This window comes from Babylonia areolata, chromosome 13 (genome assembly GCF_041734735.1).
Source record: "Babylonia areolata isolate BAREFJ2019XMU chromosome 13, ASM4173473v1, whole genome shotgun sequence".
NCBI lineage: Eukaryota > Metazoa > Mollusca > Gastropoda > Neogastropoda > Buccinidae > Babylonia > Babylonia areolata.
This window is the reverse complement of record NC_134888.1, coordinates 29,628,331-29,643,280: the sequence shown is the minus strand read 5'-3', so window position 1 is coordinate 29,643,280 and position 14,950 is coordinate 29,628,331. Positions and strand designations below refer to the sequence as shown.

The window sequence follows — 14,950 nt, the reverse complement described above, 5'->3', positions numbered from 1 at the left end:
ATCGTCTCTCTCTCATTGATGCCGCTTGTGCGTCACCGTTGCTGCTGTAATTGTATCTTCCATTTATTGTGCTAATACAGCTTTGTTTGTTTGCTATTTCCTGAGTGTATGAGCTCTCTCTCTCTCTCTCTCTCTCTCTCTCTCTCTCTGTGTGTGTGTGTGTGTGTGTGTGTGTGTGTGTGTGTGTGTGTGTGTGTGTGTTCAAGTTGAATTTGTTAATGTACATAATTTTTCGGTATTCTTATATAAGGCATTCAAATTAAGAGAAATTGTTACTTCGAAAACAGTTATAATGCGTCACCGTTGCTGCTGTAATTGTATCTTCCATTTATTGTGCTAATACAGCTTTGTTTGTTTGCTATTTCCTGAGTGTATGAGCTCTCTCTCTCTCTCTCTCTCTCTCTCTCTCTCTCTCTCTCTCTGTGTGTGTGTGTGTGTGTGTGTGTGTGTGTGTGTGTGTGTGTGTGTGTTCAAGTTGAATTTGTTAATGTTGTCAAACAATATCAAAGACGTACATAATTTTTCGGTATTCTTATATAAGGCATTCAAATTAAGAGAAATTGTTACTTCGAAAACAGTTATAATGCACTTCTTGTTGTCTATGTATTTACGCGGATACAATGCACGGCTTGTTGTCCATATTAATGCTTAATTTGTTTATGTGTTTTCGTTAAGTCGTATTGTTTACGTATACCCCCTTCACTTGGGGCTGTGGCCTGATTGTGAATAAACCATTCCAGTCTCTAATCTCTCTCTCTCTCTCTCTCTCTCTCTCTCTCTCTCTCTCTCTCTCTCTCTCTCTCTGTGTAACTGTGTCTATCTAAATGAACAGTGAGATATTTTTTCACTTTCATGTTTTCGCCCATTCGTTCCGTGCACTTTGTACCATTTCTTCTGAACGTTCTGTCGCTTCGTTGTGCAGTTCAATAGAAACAAATGAAACGGACTATTAATCATTTAATCGATCTTTATTTTCAGACACATGACGAGCGCTTCGATGGAAAAGGCATCACAGAAACCCGCTGTGACGAAGCTCCGACGTCACGACCCCAATGACGTCACGGTGAGCACAGCGGCAAGCGGCCAGCAGATGGTGATTTGTAAGAAAGCTGAGGACAGGACGGAGAGTGTGGACAGGTGTCAGGGTGACGTGGTGACGGGTGGCATACCCTTGACGGGTCTTCTGGCGCCCGGGGAGGTCGCCTACCGCGTGACCCCCCCGCAGCCTGACTGCTGTGCTGGAGGGCTGGAAGACAGCGAACCTTGTGTGTCTCACACACCGTCACACGCCGGACACTGCGTCACGCGCCTTCATGGATGCCTCCTGACTGATGACCTCACAGGTGACGCTGACGTCAGAGAGGGTTCGTGTTGTTCCTCGTGGTATGGTGACGTCATGGAATCACCCCCTTGCTGTGGTGACGTCATGGAATCACCCCTATGCTGTGGTGAAGTCATGACATCCTCCCCATGCTGTGGTGACGTCATGGAATCATCCCCGTGTTGTGGTGACGTCATGGAATCACCCCCGTGTTGTGGGAAGGGCAGGGAGGGGGCGGAGCAAAGGGAGGTGGCGAACACAAGGAGTCACCCTCTGTCCAGGGCGTGCACAGCACAGCGGAACCCCAGCCACCAGTGTCCACGCAAACCCTCTCGAGGTGTGCCAAACAGTGAAATACCAGGAGAAGACAGACGTGGAGAAAAGATGCACTGTGACCTCTCCGGTGTCACACGCATCAGTCAGGTTCGGCCCAGCTCGGGGGAAAATCCACCAGCAGCACCCCTTAAACCTGCCCCCGCTCTTTTCCCCCCGCACCCCAGCCTCCTGCACAGCCTGCTCCGGTTCTGGAAACACCCGGGGCGCAGCCTGCTCCGGCCCTGGAGACACCCTGGCTACAGCCTGACGGCTGTGCTGACCGCCCTTACCCTGCTGCATTGCCTGCCCTGGGGTTCGGCCAAGGTCATCCGCAAGCAGATGAGCAGCCGCGTGATCACCACGCGCTACGGGAAGGTGCGCGGCATCCTGGTGGAGTTCCCCAACCGCCACCTCAAGCCGGTGGAGGCGTTCTTCGGCCTCAAGTACGCGGACCTGGAAAAGGGCAACATGCGCTTCATGCCGCCCAAGAACCCCAAGGAGCAGTGGACCAAGATCCGCGCCGCCATCCAGCAGCGGCCGTCCTGCCCTCAGCTGACGCGCCACGAGCGGGAGTACGAGCACGCGCTGCCCGAGGGGAGGGTGGCCCACCTGCGTAACATCACGCCCTTCCTGACGGACCAGGTGGAGGACTGCCTCACGCTCAACCTCTACGTGCCCATCCCCAGTCAGTGTCCTGTCTGTCTCTGCTGAAGTCTGCTGATGTGTGTCTGTCTCTGTCTGCTGATGTCTGTCTCTGCGTGTCTCTGTCTCTGTCTGCTGATGTCTGTCTGTTTCTGTCTCTGTGTGCTGATGTCTGTCCTGTCTGTCTCTGTCTGCTGATGTCTGTCTTTGTCTGTCTTTGCTGATGCCTGTCTCTGTGTGCTGATGTCTGTCCTGTCTGTCTCTGTCTGCTGATGTCTGTCTTTGTCCTGTCTGTCTCTGTCTGCTGATGTTTGTCTGTCTCTGTCTCTGTCTGCTGATGTCTGTCCTGTCTGTATCTGTCTGCTGATGTCTGTTTTGCCTGTCTCTGTCTGTCTCTGTCTGCTGATGTCTGTCTGTCTCTGTCTGCTGATGTCTGTCTCTGTCTGCTGATGTCTGTCTCTGTCTGCTGATGTCTGTCTTTGTCTGCTGATGTCTGTTTTGCCTGTCTGTCTGTCTCTGTCTCTGTTTGCTGATGCCTGTCTCTGTCTCTGTCTGCTGATGTTTGTCTGTCTCAGTCTCTGTCTGCTGATGTCTGTCTTTGTCTGCTGATGTCTGTCTCTGTCTGTCTTTCTCTGTCTGCTGATGTCTGTCTGTCTCTGTCTGCTGATGTCTGTCTCTGTCTGTCCTTTCTGTCTTTGTCTGTCCTTTCTGTCTCTGTCTGCTGATGTCTGTCTCTGTCTGTCTTTCTCTGTGTGCTGATGTCTGTCTCTGTCTTTCTCTGTCTGCTGATGTCTGTCTCTGTCTGCTGATGTCTGTCTCTGTCTGTCCTGTCTGTCTCTGTCTGCGGATGTCTGTCTCTGTCTGCTGATGTCTGTCTCTGTCTGCTGATGTCTGTCTGTCTGTCTCTGTCTGCTGATGTCTGTCTCTGTCTGCTGATGTCTGTCTCTGTCTGTCCTGTCTGTCTCTGTCTGCGGATGTCTGTCTCTGTCTGCTGATGTCTGCCTCTGTCTCTGTCTGCTGATGTCTGTCCTGTCTGTCTCTGTCTGCGGATGTCTGTCTCTGTCTGTCTCTTTCTGCTGATGTCTGCCTCTGTCTCTGTCTGCTGATGTCTGTCCTGTCTGTCTCTGTCTGCTGATGTCTGTCATGTCTGCTGATGTCTTATTGGTTATGTGGAGTCTGTTATCTGCCTGCCTGTCTGTCTGTTGCTGTTTTTTTTGTGTGTGTTAGTACACGTGTTCCTCTCAGTTTGTCAGGTTGTCTGTGTGTCTGTCTGTGAATGCGTCAGCCCATCTCAGTGTGTTTATCTGTCTGTCTGCTTCTCTGATTCTCTTTCTCTCCCCCCACACCTCTCTCTCTCTCTGTCTCCATGTGTCTGTCTGTCTCTTATCTCTCTGTCTCTGGCTGCCTTTCTCTCTCTCTCTCTTTGTCTCTCTGTCTCTTTTATTCTCTCCATTTCTCTCTCTCTCCATTGTCTCCCCACTGTCTTTCTCTTTGTCTCTCATTTTCTCTCTCTCTCTTTCTCTCTCTCCCCATTGACTCCCCTACCCCCTACCCCCACCCCCAGTCTTTCTACCCTCCCTTTGCTCGGAAATAAGAATGCATGGATTTTCGGTCAATCACTCGTTTATGATCCTGACACAACTGTCCATCTATCTGTCTGCCCTCCTCACCCCCCACACCCCCTCACTCTCTCTCTCTCTCTCTTCTCTTTTCCCCTCTCCTTTTGCCTTTCAATGGCGGAACACAGTTTGCCAGGCTTTTCCTTTGTATTCAGGTTTTAATGGTCTGGGTTCTACCAGAATTGCTGGATGGTTAACGTGTTCCCTTTTTTCATCGATCGCTCTGTCTGTCTGTCTGTATATATATGTATATGTATGTATATATATATATATATATATATATATATATATATATCTGTGTGTGTGTGTGTGTGTGTGTGTGTGTGTGTCTGTATCTGTGTCTGTGTCTGTGTGTAGGTTTGTGCGAGCGCACGTGTGATATATATGTGTGATATATATATATATATATCCGTGTGTCTGTGTCTGTGTGTTCATGTAGTTTGTGCGCGCGCGCGCGTTTGTGTGTTTGTAATATTATACATGATTGCGTATGTCTTTGGTGTTTTTTTTGGTGTTAAATCTGTGGCTGTTTAAACTGTTTATTGTTGTTTTTCCTGTTGTTCTTCTTCAGTGAAAGGGCCCAGTGTACGTGAGGCCATCGTGACTTGGCATCACCTTTCTGTCTCTGCCTCTGTCTGTTTCTGTCTGTCTGTCTCCTATGTTTGTCTGTCTGTTGTCAGTGTCTGTCTGTCATCTCTCTCTATATATATCTCTCTTTTATCGATGTTTGTCTGCCTGTCTGTTTCGTCAGTATGTGTGGCTCTGTCTGTTCGCTAATCTGTCTGCTCCATGTCTGTCCTCCACTTCTTCTTCTCTAACACGGACGATACTCCTCCACTTAAATCTTTGTATATGTACAGTTTATTGCATTATTTCATGTGCTTGTCCATCAAAACTGACTCCCATTACATAAATATATCTGTTTGTTACATGACAACCGAGATTCCACACACACACACACACACACACACACACACACACACACACACATGACAACCGAGATTACACACACACACACACACACACACACACACACACACACACACACACACACACACACACACACACACACACACGCACGCACGCACGAACTTGCGCTCGCGCGCACACGCACAATGGGAATCGTTTAAAGAGAGAGAGAGAGGGAGAGGATGAGAGAGGGATGGAGAGAGAGGGAGAGAAATAGAGAGAGAGAGAGAGAGGGTGGGGGTGGGGGAGTTATCGACATCTGAGAGAGGTGGGCAGAACGCTCCATCATAGTGACTGCAGGGGGTAGTGTCTGAAGTGAAGCGGATGACAACACAACTGTTTTATTATTTTATTGTTCCAATATCGCCATAATAACACGTTCAGGCGCCACAACTATGTTTGTATTGATCATTGTCCCAATGTCACCAATATCAGTGTCGGTGCCGCAACATTACAATGCTTGTCTCAGTGTCACTCTATCGATCATGGACGTATCTGTATCCGTATCGTGGACGAAGTAATAATTTGATCAACACCGTGCCGATAATTCCTTGAACTGTATCTTTCATATCTATCTATGTTATAGCTGTTTTCAATTCAGTCATCGATTGATCTATCCATCGTTTCCTATAAACGTGTTTCGAGATTGTTTTGGCGAGTCAGAAGTTGTGCTTGCGTCGAATAAATCACAATGATTGCTTTATATGATTACTATTTTGTTGTTCAGTTTAGGAAATATTACACAGCGAACTGGACATTTGAATATCGTACATACGGCTTTGGGCAGATGACACGCCAGGTTTATTTCCAGGGAGTTTGTATTTGGTCAACCACCACACATTTCTATCAGATGTGTCCATAGCATTCACACAAGGCAGTCAACAGTTTCTTCCTTCATGCCGGGCTGACAAACAGAAGATGACTCTGAAGAGCATAAGTCAGTTCTTTCCATCAGACCACTAGGTGGTAATGCCACACACATAGACAGAGACGCCTCTGTTGACCACAATTCCAAATCTACTGAGCAACATTTCTGGTCAATGCTAGTCATTCGGATGAGACGGAAAACCCAGGTCCCGTGTGTGGCACGCTCTTAGCACACGTCAAAGTACCCACAGCAACAAGAGAGTTGTCCCCGTCAGAAATCTGTAGAAAAATTACTAGCAGACAGAGAAAAGAAGATAAAGGGTGGCGGTGCACTGTGGCGACGGGAAATCCCTGGGGAGAGCAGCCATGATTTCACACAGAGAAAACTGTTGTCACAAAAAACCTGATCATTACACACACACACACACACACACACACACACACACACACACACACACACACACACACACACACACACACACACACACACACACACACACACACACATATATATATATATATATATATATATATATATATATATATATATATCTAATAATGATATTTGACAATATCTAATAATTATATACCTAATGATATGCCTGAAAATATCTAATAATGATATATCTAATGATGTCTGACACTATCTAATGATAATATATCTAACGATATCTGATAATTATATATATCTAATGATATCTGACAATATCTGATAATTATATATCTAATGATGTCTGACAATATCTAATAATGATATATCTAGTGATATCTGACAATATCTAATAATTATATATGTAATGATATCTGACAATATCTAATAATAATAATACATCTAATGATATCTGACAATATCTAATGATAATGATATATCTAATGATGTTTGACAATATCTAATGATAATATATCTAATGATGTCTGACAATATCTAACAATGATATATCTAACGATATCTGACAATATCTAATAATAATACATCCAATGATATATACATATAAAATACAAAAAAATGTATATACATATCTGACAATATCTCATAATAATACATCTAATATCTGATAATATACAATAATAATAACAATACATCTAGTGATATCTGATAATATCTAATAATAATGTATCTAATGATATCTGAATATATCTAATAATAATATATCTAATGATACCTGATAACATCTAGTGGGAATCCTACTCAGTCTGTATTGCCGTTTTCACCGTCCACCAAATGGCCTCTGTTGGACTCAACATTTCACAACATGGGTGACAGCATCGTGCATCCTGCAGTTCCTGTATGTATTGCATCAAAAACTTTAGTAAAAAGAAATTGTAAGTTGATATTTTTGTTTTTCAGTACTCAGTTAACTTTGCCGTCTCACGAATATAACAAAGTTTGGCTGACGCAGATTTAATGATGCGATCGATAACAGAGTAACTGGCGCCGCAGTTAGCACGCAAGCATCCCGGGGGAAAAAAAGTTGTATTAGCAGTTGTGAGTGGGAGATTTCCACGTGAATTGAGCGGGGATGGGAAAGCCAGGCAGGGCTGGCTTTGGGGATACCTGCGTGCAGACTGCATGTATATTGGAGTGACCTAGTTCCCGGGTACTGGCCGGGTGGGGGAATGTGAGGGAGGGATGTCGGTTACCGCCGGGTGAAGGCCTGGTTTCCGCTTGTGGGTGGATGTGTGGGGGACGGGTGGCTGGGTGGATGGAGAGATGGGGTCGAGGGGGTGTTGTTTTTGTGCAGTCTGCGAAGTGTCGTTTCAGACCTGCAGACTCCTCCCTAAAAGTGTGAGCTGCGCTGTGCGACTGGCGACACGACGTCGGTACATGAAGGTACCGCTCACCACATCATTGACGTGTTGGTACTGTGGAATTGTGGAGGTTCCCAGTGTTTTGTTTCCCGTCCAAAGCATCCTGTTGAGCCTGTCATAGACCGCCCGCTGTCAGATGATGAAGTATAGTTCTGGTCTTCTTTGGCTGGATCAATAAGCTTTTGTCCAACTTCTCAAAGGATTTCTTTTAGACTCACAATTCTGTTGTAGACATACCCCAAATAGTTATCCGTTACTGTCAAAAGACAGATAATGGAGAGAGAGAGAGAGAGAGAGAGAGAGAGAGAGAGATCTTGGCAATATTTGTTTACTGAATTTGTTTTTCATATACATTGTTTACTGCTCAGAGACAGGGTGAGATGTGTTGGGACAGAATGAACCCCTCCCCTACTCACTCATACACACACACACACACACACACACACACACACACACACACACACACACACACACACACACACACGCTCTCTCCCTCTCTCTCTCTCCCCATGAAATCAGACAAGTATAATCAGCCTTTGGGCGGACTGTAATGGAATCGAATGATCACATGTCTCCTCATCGACCAATCAAATTGCAAATAATGGTGTTTGCAGATGAGGAAGGAAGCATGTTTTTTGGTTTAATCTGACAGCTAATAGCTCTCCGCCCCTATCAGCTGGCCTCAGCCTGGCCACGTTTTGTGCCTTGCCTGGCCACCAGTCTGCCAGCCCAATCCGTGATGGCTTTCTGAGAGCTAAAAAGAAAACAGTTAATAAGGATGGTTATTTGGCACCTTCTTCAAGGTTTGTCTGTCTGTCTGTCTGTATTCTGTCTGTCTGCCTGTCTGCCTGCCTACCCGTCTGTGTCTGCCTGCCGTCTGTGTCTGTGTCTGCCTGTCTGTCAGTATGTCTCTCTTTCTGCCTGTCTGTCTGCCTGCCTGCTTGTCTGTGTGTCTCTCTTTCTGCCTGTCTGTGTGTCTGTCTTTCTGCCTGTCTGTCTGCCTGCCTGTCCGTCTGTGTGTCTGTGTCTGCCTGCCTGTCTGTGTGTCTCTCTTTCTGCCTGTCTGTGTGTGTCTCTCTTTCTGCCTGTCTGTCTGCCTGCCTGCCCGTCTGTGTGTCTGACTGCCTGTCAGTATGTTTGAGTGTCTGTGCCTCTCAGCCTGTCAGTGTGTTAGCGTGTCTGTGTCTGACTGCCTGTCTGTGTGTCTGTGTCTGCCGCATGTTTCCGTGCTGAGGGGCAGCCGTGTGTTGAAGGTCTCTGCGCCACACTCACGCATTTCAGGATCAAATTCTGCATCAAGAGAGAGAGAGAGAGAGAGGGCGGAAAGAGAGAGAGGAAGAGAGAGAGAGCGGGCGGAAAGAGAGAGATTAAGAGAGGGAGACAGAGGAAAGAGGGAGGAAGAGAGGGAGACAGAGGGAGGAAAGAGAGAGAGACAGAGGGAGGAAAGAGAGTGAGTGCGTGCTTGGGTGCGTGCTTGCTTGCTTGCTTGCTTGCATATACGTGTGCGTGTTGAATGCAGGAAGATCCGAGTGCAATTTTGGGTTAGTGTTCTCGCGCTTGTGTGTTCCAGTGCAGTGAGTGAGGCCCCATCTCGTGAATACGTGGGTTGGTTTTGGATTGCATTGATGGTTTTCTTAGGTGTGTGTGTGTGTGTGTGTGTGTGTGTGTGTGTGTGTGTGTGTGTGTGTGTGTGTGTGTGTGTATGTGCGTGTGTGTATGTGTGTGTGTATGTGTGTGTGTGCATGTGTGCGTGTGTGTGTGTGTGCGTGTGCGTGTGCGTGTGTGTCTGTCTGTCTCTCAGTGAGTGTGTGTGTGTGGGGGGGGGGGGGGGGGGGGGGGGGGGGGAAGTTGGGGGGCGAAGGGCGTGGGGATGATGGTATCGCTGTGGTCGCTACACGGAAGACGAAGTGAGAGAGAAATACGGATGACAGGCACCATGTGATCAGCAGAGGAGGCCACATGTGAAAGGCAACCACTGTCTTCTTCACTCCCACGTTATGGGAAGATGTGGTCAGCTGCTGCTGTACTCTTCCTTCGCCCCCTCTTTCTGTCCGCCCCCACCTCCCTCCCTTTCTTTCTTTCTTTCTTTGTTTCATTCTTTCTTTCTTCAGCACGCATCACGAGGGGGAGGGATGCGCGGCAAGAGCCCCCCCTCCACTTGGGAAAGATGCAGACTGCAGGCAATCTCATTTGGCTGCATCCATCAGGACAGAGCTGTACCTCCCTCTCTCCCAGCCCTCTCTTTCTCTCTGGTTGTTTTACTGAGTTATGTATCTTGTGGGGGGGTTTGGCCAGGGGCATCTAGCGTCTCGGATTATCTCCCCTGTGTGTCTGTCTCTCACCTCCCCCCACCCCGCCCCCCCGCGCCCACTTCCCTCCCCCCCCCCCGCGCATCTCCCAGTGTCTCTGTCTCTCACATGGCTGGCTGGCTGGCTGGCTGGACGTCTGGCACAAGTGGGGTTGAGATGTAGCACTGTCGTTGTTTCAACATGGAGATCGTATTACTCCCTCCTGAAAGGATTCCCAACTTTCTCTCTGTCTGTCTGTCTGTCTGTCTCTCTCTCTCACTGTGTGTGTGTCTCTCTCTCTCTCGTTCCTGTATATATCGCTTTCTTTCTGCATTTGCGAAAGCATGCACATGATATATGAACATTCACGCCCCTTCTCCCGTATGATGTACAAGAACAAAGAAACGCGTGTGCATACACACACACAAACAAACACACACACCAACGCGCGTGCGCACGCACACGCATATACGAGCAGAGAGAGAGAGGGGGAGAGAGGGGGATGGAGAGACAAAGACAGGGGAGGGAGAGAGAGAGGGAGAGAGAGAGAGAGAAAGAGAGCAGGAGAGAGAGAGAGAGAGAGAGAGAGAGAGAGAGAGAGAGCATCAAAGGAACAGCGTCCCTTCGTGATGGCGACGTGACGTTCGTGACGACGACGGCTGACCGTCCCACACTGTGACACAGTCCGCCCGTACCCCCTGCCCCTGCTAAAGCCCCTTGTTGCTCGCTTAAGTCCCTTGCTTGAAGAGCGCCTCACTGTTTGATCAAGGGGGATCAGCGCCACCAGTTGTGGCGCCTGCCTGCTGGGACCAGGGGGGATAATCACTGAGGGTTGATGACGTGTGGTGACGTGGGGCGTGAGGTGGTGTAGGGGATTGGGGGTTACAGTGTCTTTGTGGGTTCTCTCTTGACTGATGACAGTGCCTTTGTGGGTCGTGACACAGTGCTGTCTGTTGACTGATGACAGTGTTTTGTGGGTCCTGACACAGTGCTGTCTGTTGACTGATGACAGTGTCTTTGTGGGTCCTCCTGACACAGTACTGTCTGTTGACTGATGACAGTGTCTTTGTGGGTCCTGACACAGTGCTGTCTGTTGACTGATGACAGTGTCTTTGTGGGTCCTGACACAGTGCTGTCTGTTGACTGATGACAGTGTCTTTGTGGGTCCTGACACAGTGCTGTCTGTTGACTGATGACAGTGTCTTTGTGGGTCCTCCTGACACAGTGCTGTCTGTTGACTGATGACAGTGTCTTTGTGGGTCCTGACACAGTGCTGTCTGTTGACTGATGACAGTGTCTTTGTGGGTCCTCCTGACACAGTACTGTCTGTTGACTGATGACAGTGTCTTTGTGGGTCCCTGACACAGTGCTGTCTGTTGACTGATGACAGTGTCTTTGTGGGTCCTCCTGACACAGTGCTGTCTGTTGACTGATGACAGTGTCTTTGTGGGTCCTGACACAGTGCTGTCTGTTGACTGATGACAGTGTCTTTGTGGGTCCTGACACAGTGCTGTCTGTTGACTGATGACAGTGTCTTTGTGGGTCCTGACACAGTGCTGTCTGTTGACTGATGACAGTGTCTTTGTGGGTCCTGACACAGTGCTGTCTGTTGACTGATGACAGTGTCTTTGTGGGTCCCTGACACAGTGCTGTCTGTTGACTGATGACAGTGTCTTTGTGGGTCCCTGACACAGTGCTGTCTGTTGACTGATGACAGTGACTTTGTGGGTCCTCCTGACACAGTGCTGTCTGTTGACTGATGACAGTGTCTTTGTGGGTCCTCCTGACACAGTGCTGTCTGTTGACTGATGACAGTGTCTTTGTGGGTCCTGACACAGTGCTGAAAGAGAGAGAGGGAGAGACAGACCGACCTCCAGACAGACAGAGAGAGAGAGAGACAGAGAGAGACAAGAAACATATGGTGCCACATTGGATGCAGGTTGCCCCATGATATCAACATTGTGCCATCAGACGCTGTTGACTTTGTCACGGCTCATTGCTTTCTGTGGCAGCCTGTTATTCTCTCCCTTTTTTTACTTTGGCATGTGTGTTTCATTCAGCGTTTGGTGCTGTGGAATAGTTGGTGACGTTACGAAAATTTTTTTGGTGCTTTGGAACAGTTGGTGACGTCACGAAGAAACGTTTGGTCACGTCACGAAAAGCGTTTTGATTCTGTGGAACAGTTGGTGACGTCACGAAAAGCGTTTGGTTCTCTGGAACAGTTGGTGACGTCACGAAAAGCGTTTGGTTCTGCGGAACAGTTGGTGACGTCACGAAAAGTGCTGCGTGAAGTCACACCCCACATTGCGGTCACGTGATGACGGAGACATCTCACAGGTCCGCGCTAAGGCCTTCAACAGGAATGGGCGGGAAACTGGTGGGATGGTTTAATTGTGACCGTAATGAGAATGATCCAGTGTTCTGGGAATTGTGAACTAGGGGTAGCGTAGGGGTGGGATGTGACGTAAGTTTGGAATCAATCAAAGGCCACCCCCATCGAGCCAGGTGCCACACACAGCCAGGACAAGACCTTTTTTTCCCCGATCTCTAAGGTCATCGTATGTGCAGACCTGGTTGTGCCTGAACCCCCTTCTTGTGTATATGCACGCGAATCAAATACGCACGTTAAAGATCCTGTAACCCATGTCATTGTTCGGTGGGTTATGGAGACAAGAACATACCCAGCATGCACACCCCCGTAAACGGAGTGTGGCTGCCTACGTGACGGGGTAAATAAACGAAATGGTCATACACGTAAAATGTTACATGTATGGCTGAGTGTGTATATGCGCGTGCCTGAAATCTGATTGAATGGCACAGGAAACGAATGATGAGCGCCCAATTGCAGCCGTCAGTCTGCTCTACCCAGGTAGGCAGCCAGTTGTGCAAATGACTCTATGTTTGTAAAGCGCTCAGAGCTTGGTCTCTGACCGAGGATAGGCGCTATATCAGAGTCCACATCATCATCATCACCATGGACGGAATAGCACCGTGGGAGCGGCGTTTTCTCACTCAATTTACATGACATCTGATGTTTCTGAAGAATAGTTATGCTTTTTACACCGTGGGAGCGGCATTGTCTCACTACAGTTTACATGACACCTGATGTTTCTGAAGAATAGTTATGCCCTTAATTTATCTATTTTTGTTTGTTTGTTTCATGGTTATCTCCATCATTTATTTGTTTTTTTTTTCAGAATTATCTGGATATTGATGTCCTGATATACAACGTGGTGTTAGCACTCACGATGGTGATATGCCTGGAGTGATTCAAGGCCAACGTTGTGTATCGTGCACTGTGTCTCGCTATCAGGGAGATCTGTGCTGTTGTCGACCCCTGTCCGCAGTTCGGGACTGGCCCTCATGACATGGATATTGGAACTGAACTGACCTGACTTGACCTGACCTGACCTGACCTGAATCCAGTCGCGCATTGTTGGTCTGCAGCGTCGTTCTGTTCCGGTGTTTAGACGCATTGCTGGAGGATGAATTACATGTTGAGGGGAGGGGAGGGGAGGGGAGGTCACTTGGGCCGATGTGATTTCAGGTGGGGTTCTTTGTTTTGTTTGTCTTAGGGATCAGGGGCGGTGGGAGTGGGGTGTGTGTGGGGGGGGGGGAGGAGAGGGAGGGGAGTCGTTTTCTTGTCCTGTTACTTCCTTTGTGCCTTCACCCCCTCACCTCCCCCCCTGCCACCTCCCGCCCTCCCCCCCGACACTCCCCCCGACACTCCCCCCTCCCCCTCCCCAACCCCTCGACCCCCCCGTGTGGCCCGATGGGAGTCCATGGCAGTTTGCTGTTAGCACGTGCAGCAGGCCCGCTGTGGGATGATAATGATGTCATCCGGTAAGCGGCAGGCACACTTCTGATGGAAAAACCATTCCTGTTTCCCCTCCTCTCTTCCTCTCTCTGTCTCCCTCTGTCTCTGTCTTCTTGTCTCTCTGTCTCTGTTTCGCTGTCTGTCTCTCTGTCTATGTCCGTCTGTCTGTCTGTCTTTCTCTGTGTGTGTGTGTGTGTGTGTGTGTGTGTGTGTGCCTCTGTCTCTTTCGCTGTCTCTCTCTCTCTCTCTCTCTCTCTCTCTCTCTGTCCGTCAAGATACGATGAATTGCGAAAAAACTGTACCATTTTCAATACAGCTTCAGCGCAGAGAAAAGATTTGTTCGGCATACTGGTGACAGAAAATGAAGATATGATACTTTCACTTGCAAAATATGTATCTGAGGCAATAAATGTTCGGAAAACGTCTATCATCGGTCCAAATACTCATTAATCAATTACAAATTAGTACAGGTTCTATGAGGAAAAAAGTATAGATAAAAAGGAAGGGCTACATTTGGATGGTCAATCTCGACATTCTAATTATTTGATGCGTTCGTATTGATATGATGGGTTTTGATGTTGAGGCATAAATAATTATTTCAGGATTTATATGTACTTTAGTATGCGTTTGTATTGATATGGGGTGGGTCGATGTTACGTGCGTAAATATAAATATTTATTGTATGATTTATCTGCACTTTGTTTTCTGTGTACCGTCCAAACCTTGGAGACGAACGGCTGAAAAAAAGACACGTTACCCTCCTGTCACATGTACCTTAAACTAATGACAAAGTGCCAAAGTGTCGCAAATCTCTTATTAGTTTATGTTGTTTCAATTCTGTTTTTTTCTTTCTGTTCCATTTTCTCTATTTTGCACCATTTTGTTCTGATTTGTACCTACTATGTCACCAGACTTTTCAGCTAATGACATTAAACATTTCAGTGTTCAATGCTTAATGTTCTCTCTGTCCGTCTGTCTGTCTGCCTTTATGCCTGTCTGTCTGTCTGTCTCTTTCTCTGTCCGTCCGTCTGTCTGTCTTTTTCTCTCTCGGTCTGTGTCCGTCTGTCTGTCTGCCTCGCTCTCTCTCTCTCTCTCTGGGTAGGGGTGGGGTAGAGAGTTCTTTAGTTTGTTGTTTTGTAGCAGTCTTTTTCCATAAGTTTCTCATGTGATTTCCAGTGAAATTTGTCGTTGATATATTTCTTCTTAATAGTTCTGTGTTCATGTGTTCTTTGATGTAGCCCTACCCCCCCAACTTTCCTCTTTTTTTCTTTCTTTTATACCCCAGGGCTGGGTGGAAAAAAGC

The 14,950-nt window shown here is 47.6% G+C and overlaps 1 protein-coding gene across 1 annotated transcript in view; it reads left to right on the top strand.

Moving 5' to 3' along the window:
* The first annotated feature begins 982 nt into the window (after positions 1 to 982).
* Positions 983 to 14,950, top strand: part of LOC143288734 (neuroligin-2-like) — a 521,679-nt gene continuing 507,711 nt past the window's right edge. Inside the window, exon 1 of the mRNA XM_076597360.1 lies at positions 983 to 2,321. Within this exon, the coding sequence (XP_076453475.1) occupies positions 983 to 2,321 (1,339 nt within the window). The remainder of the gene's footprint in view (positions 2,322 to 14,950) is intronic.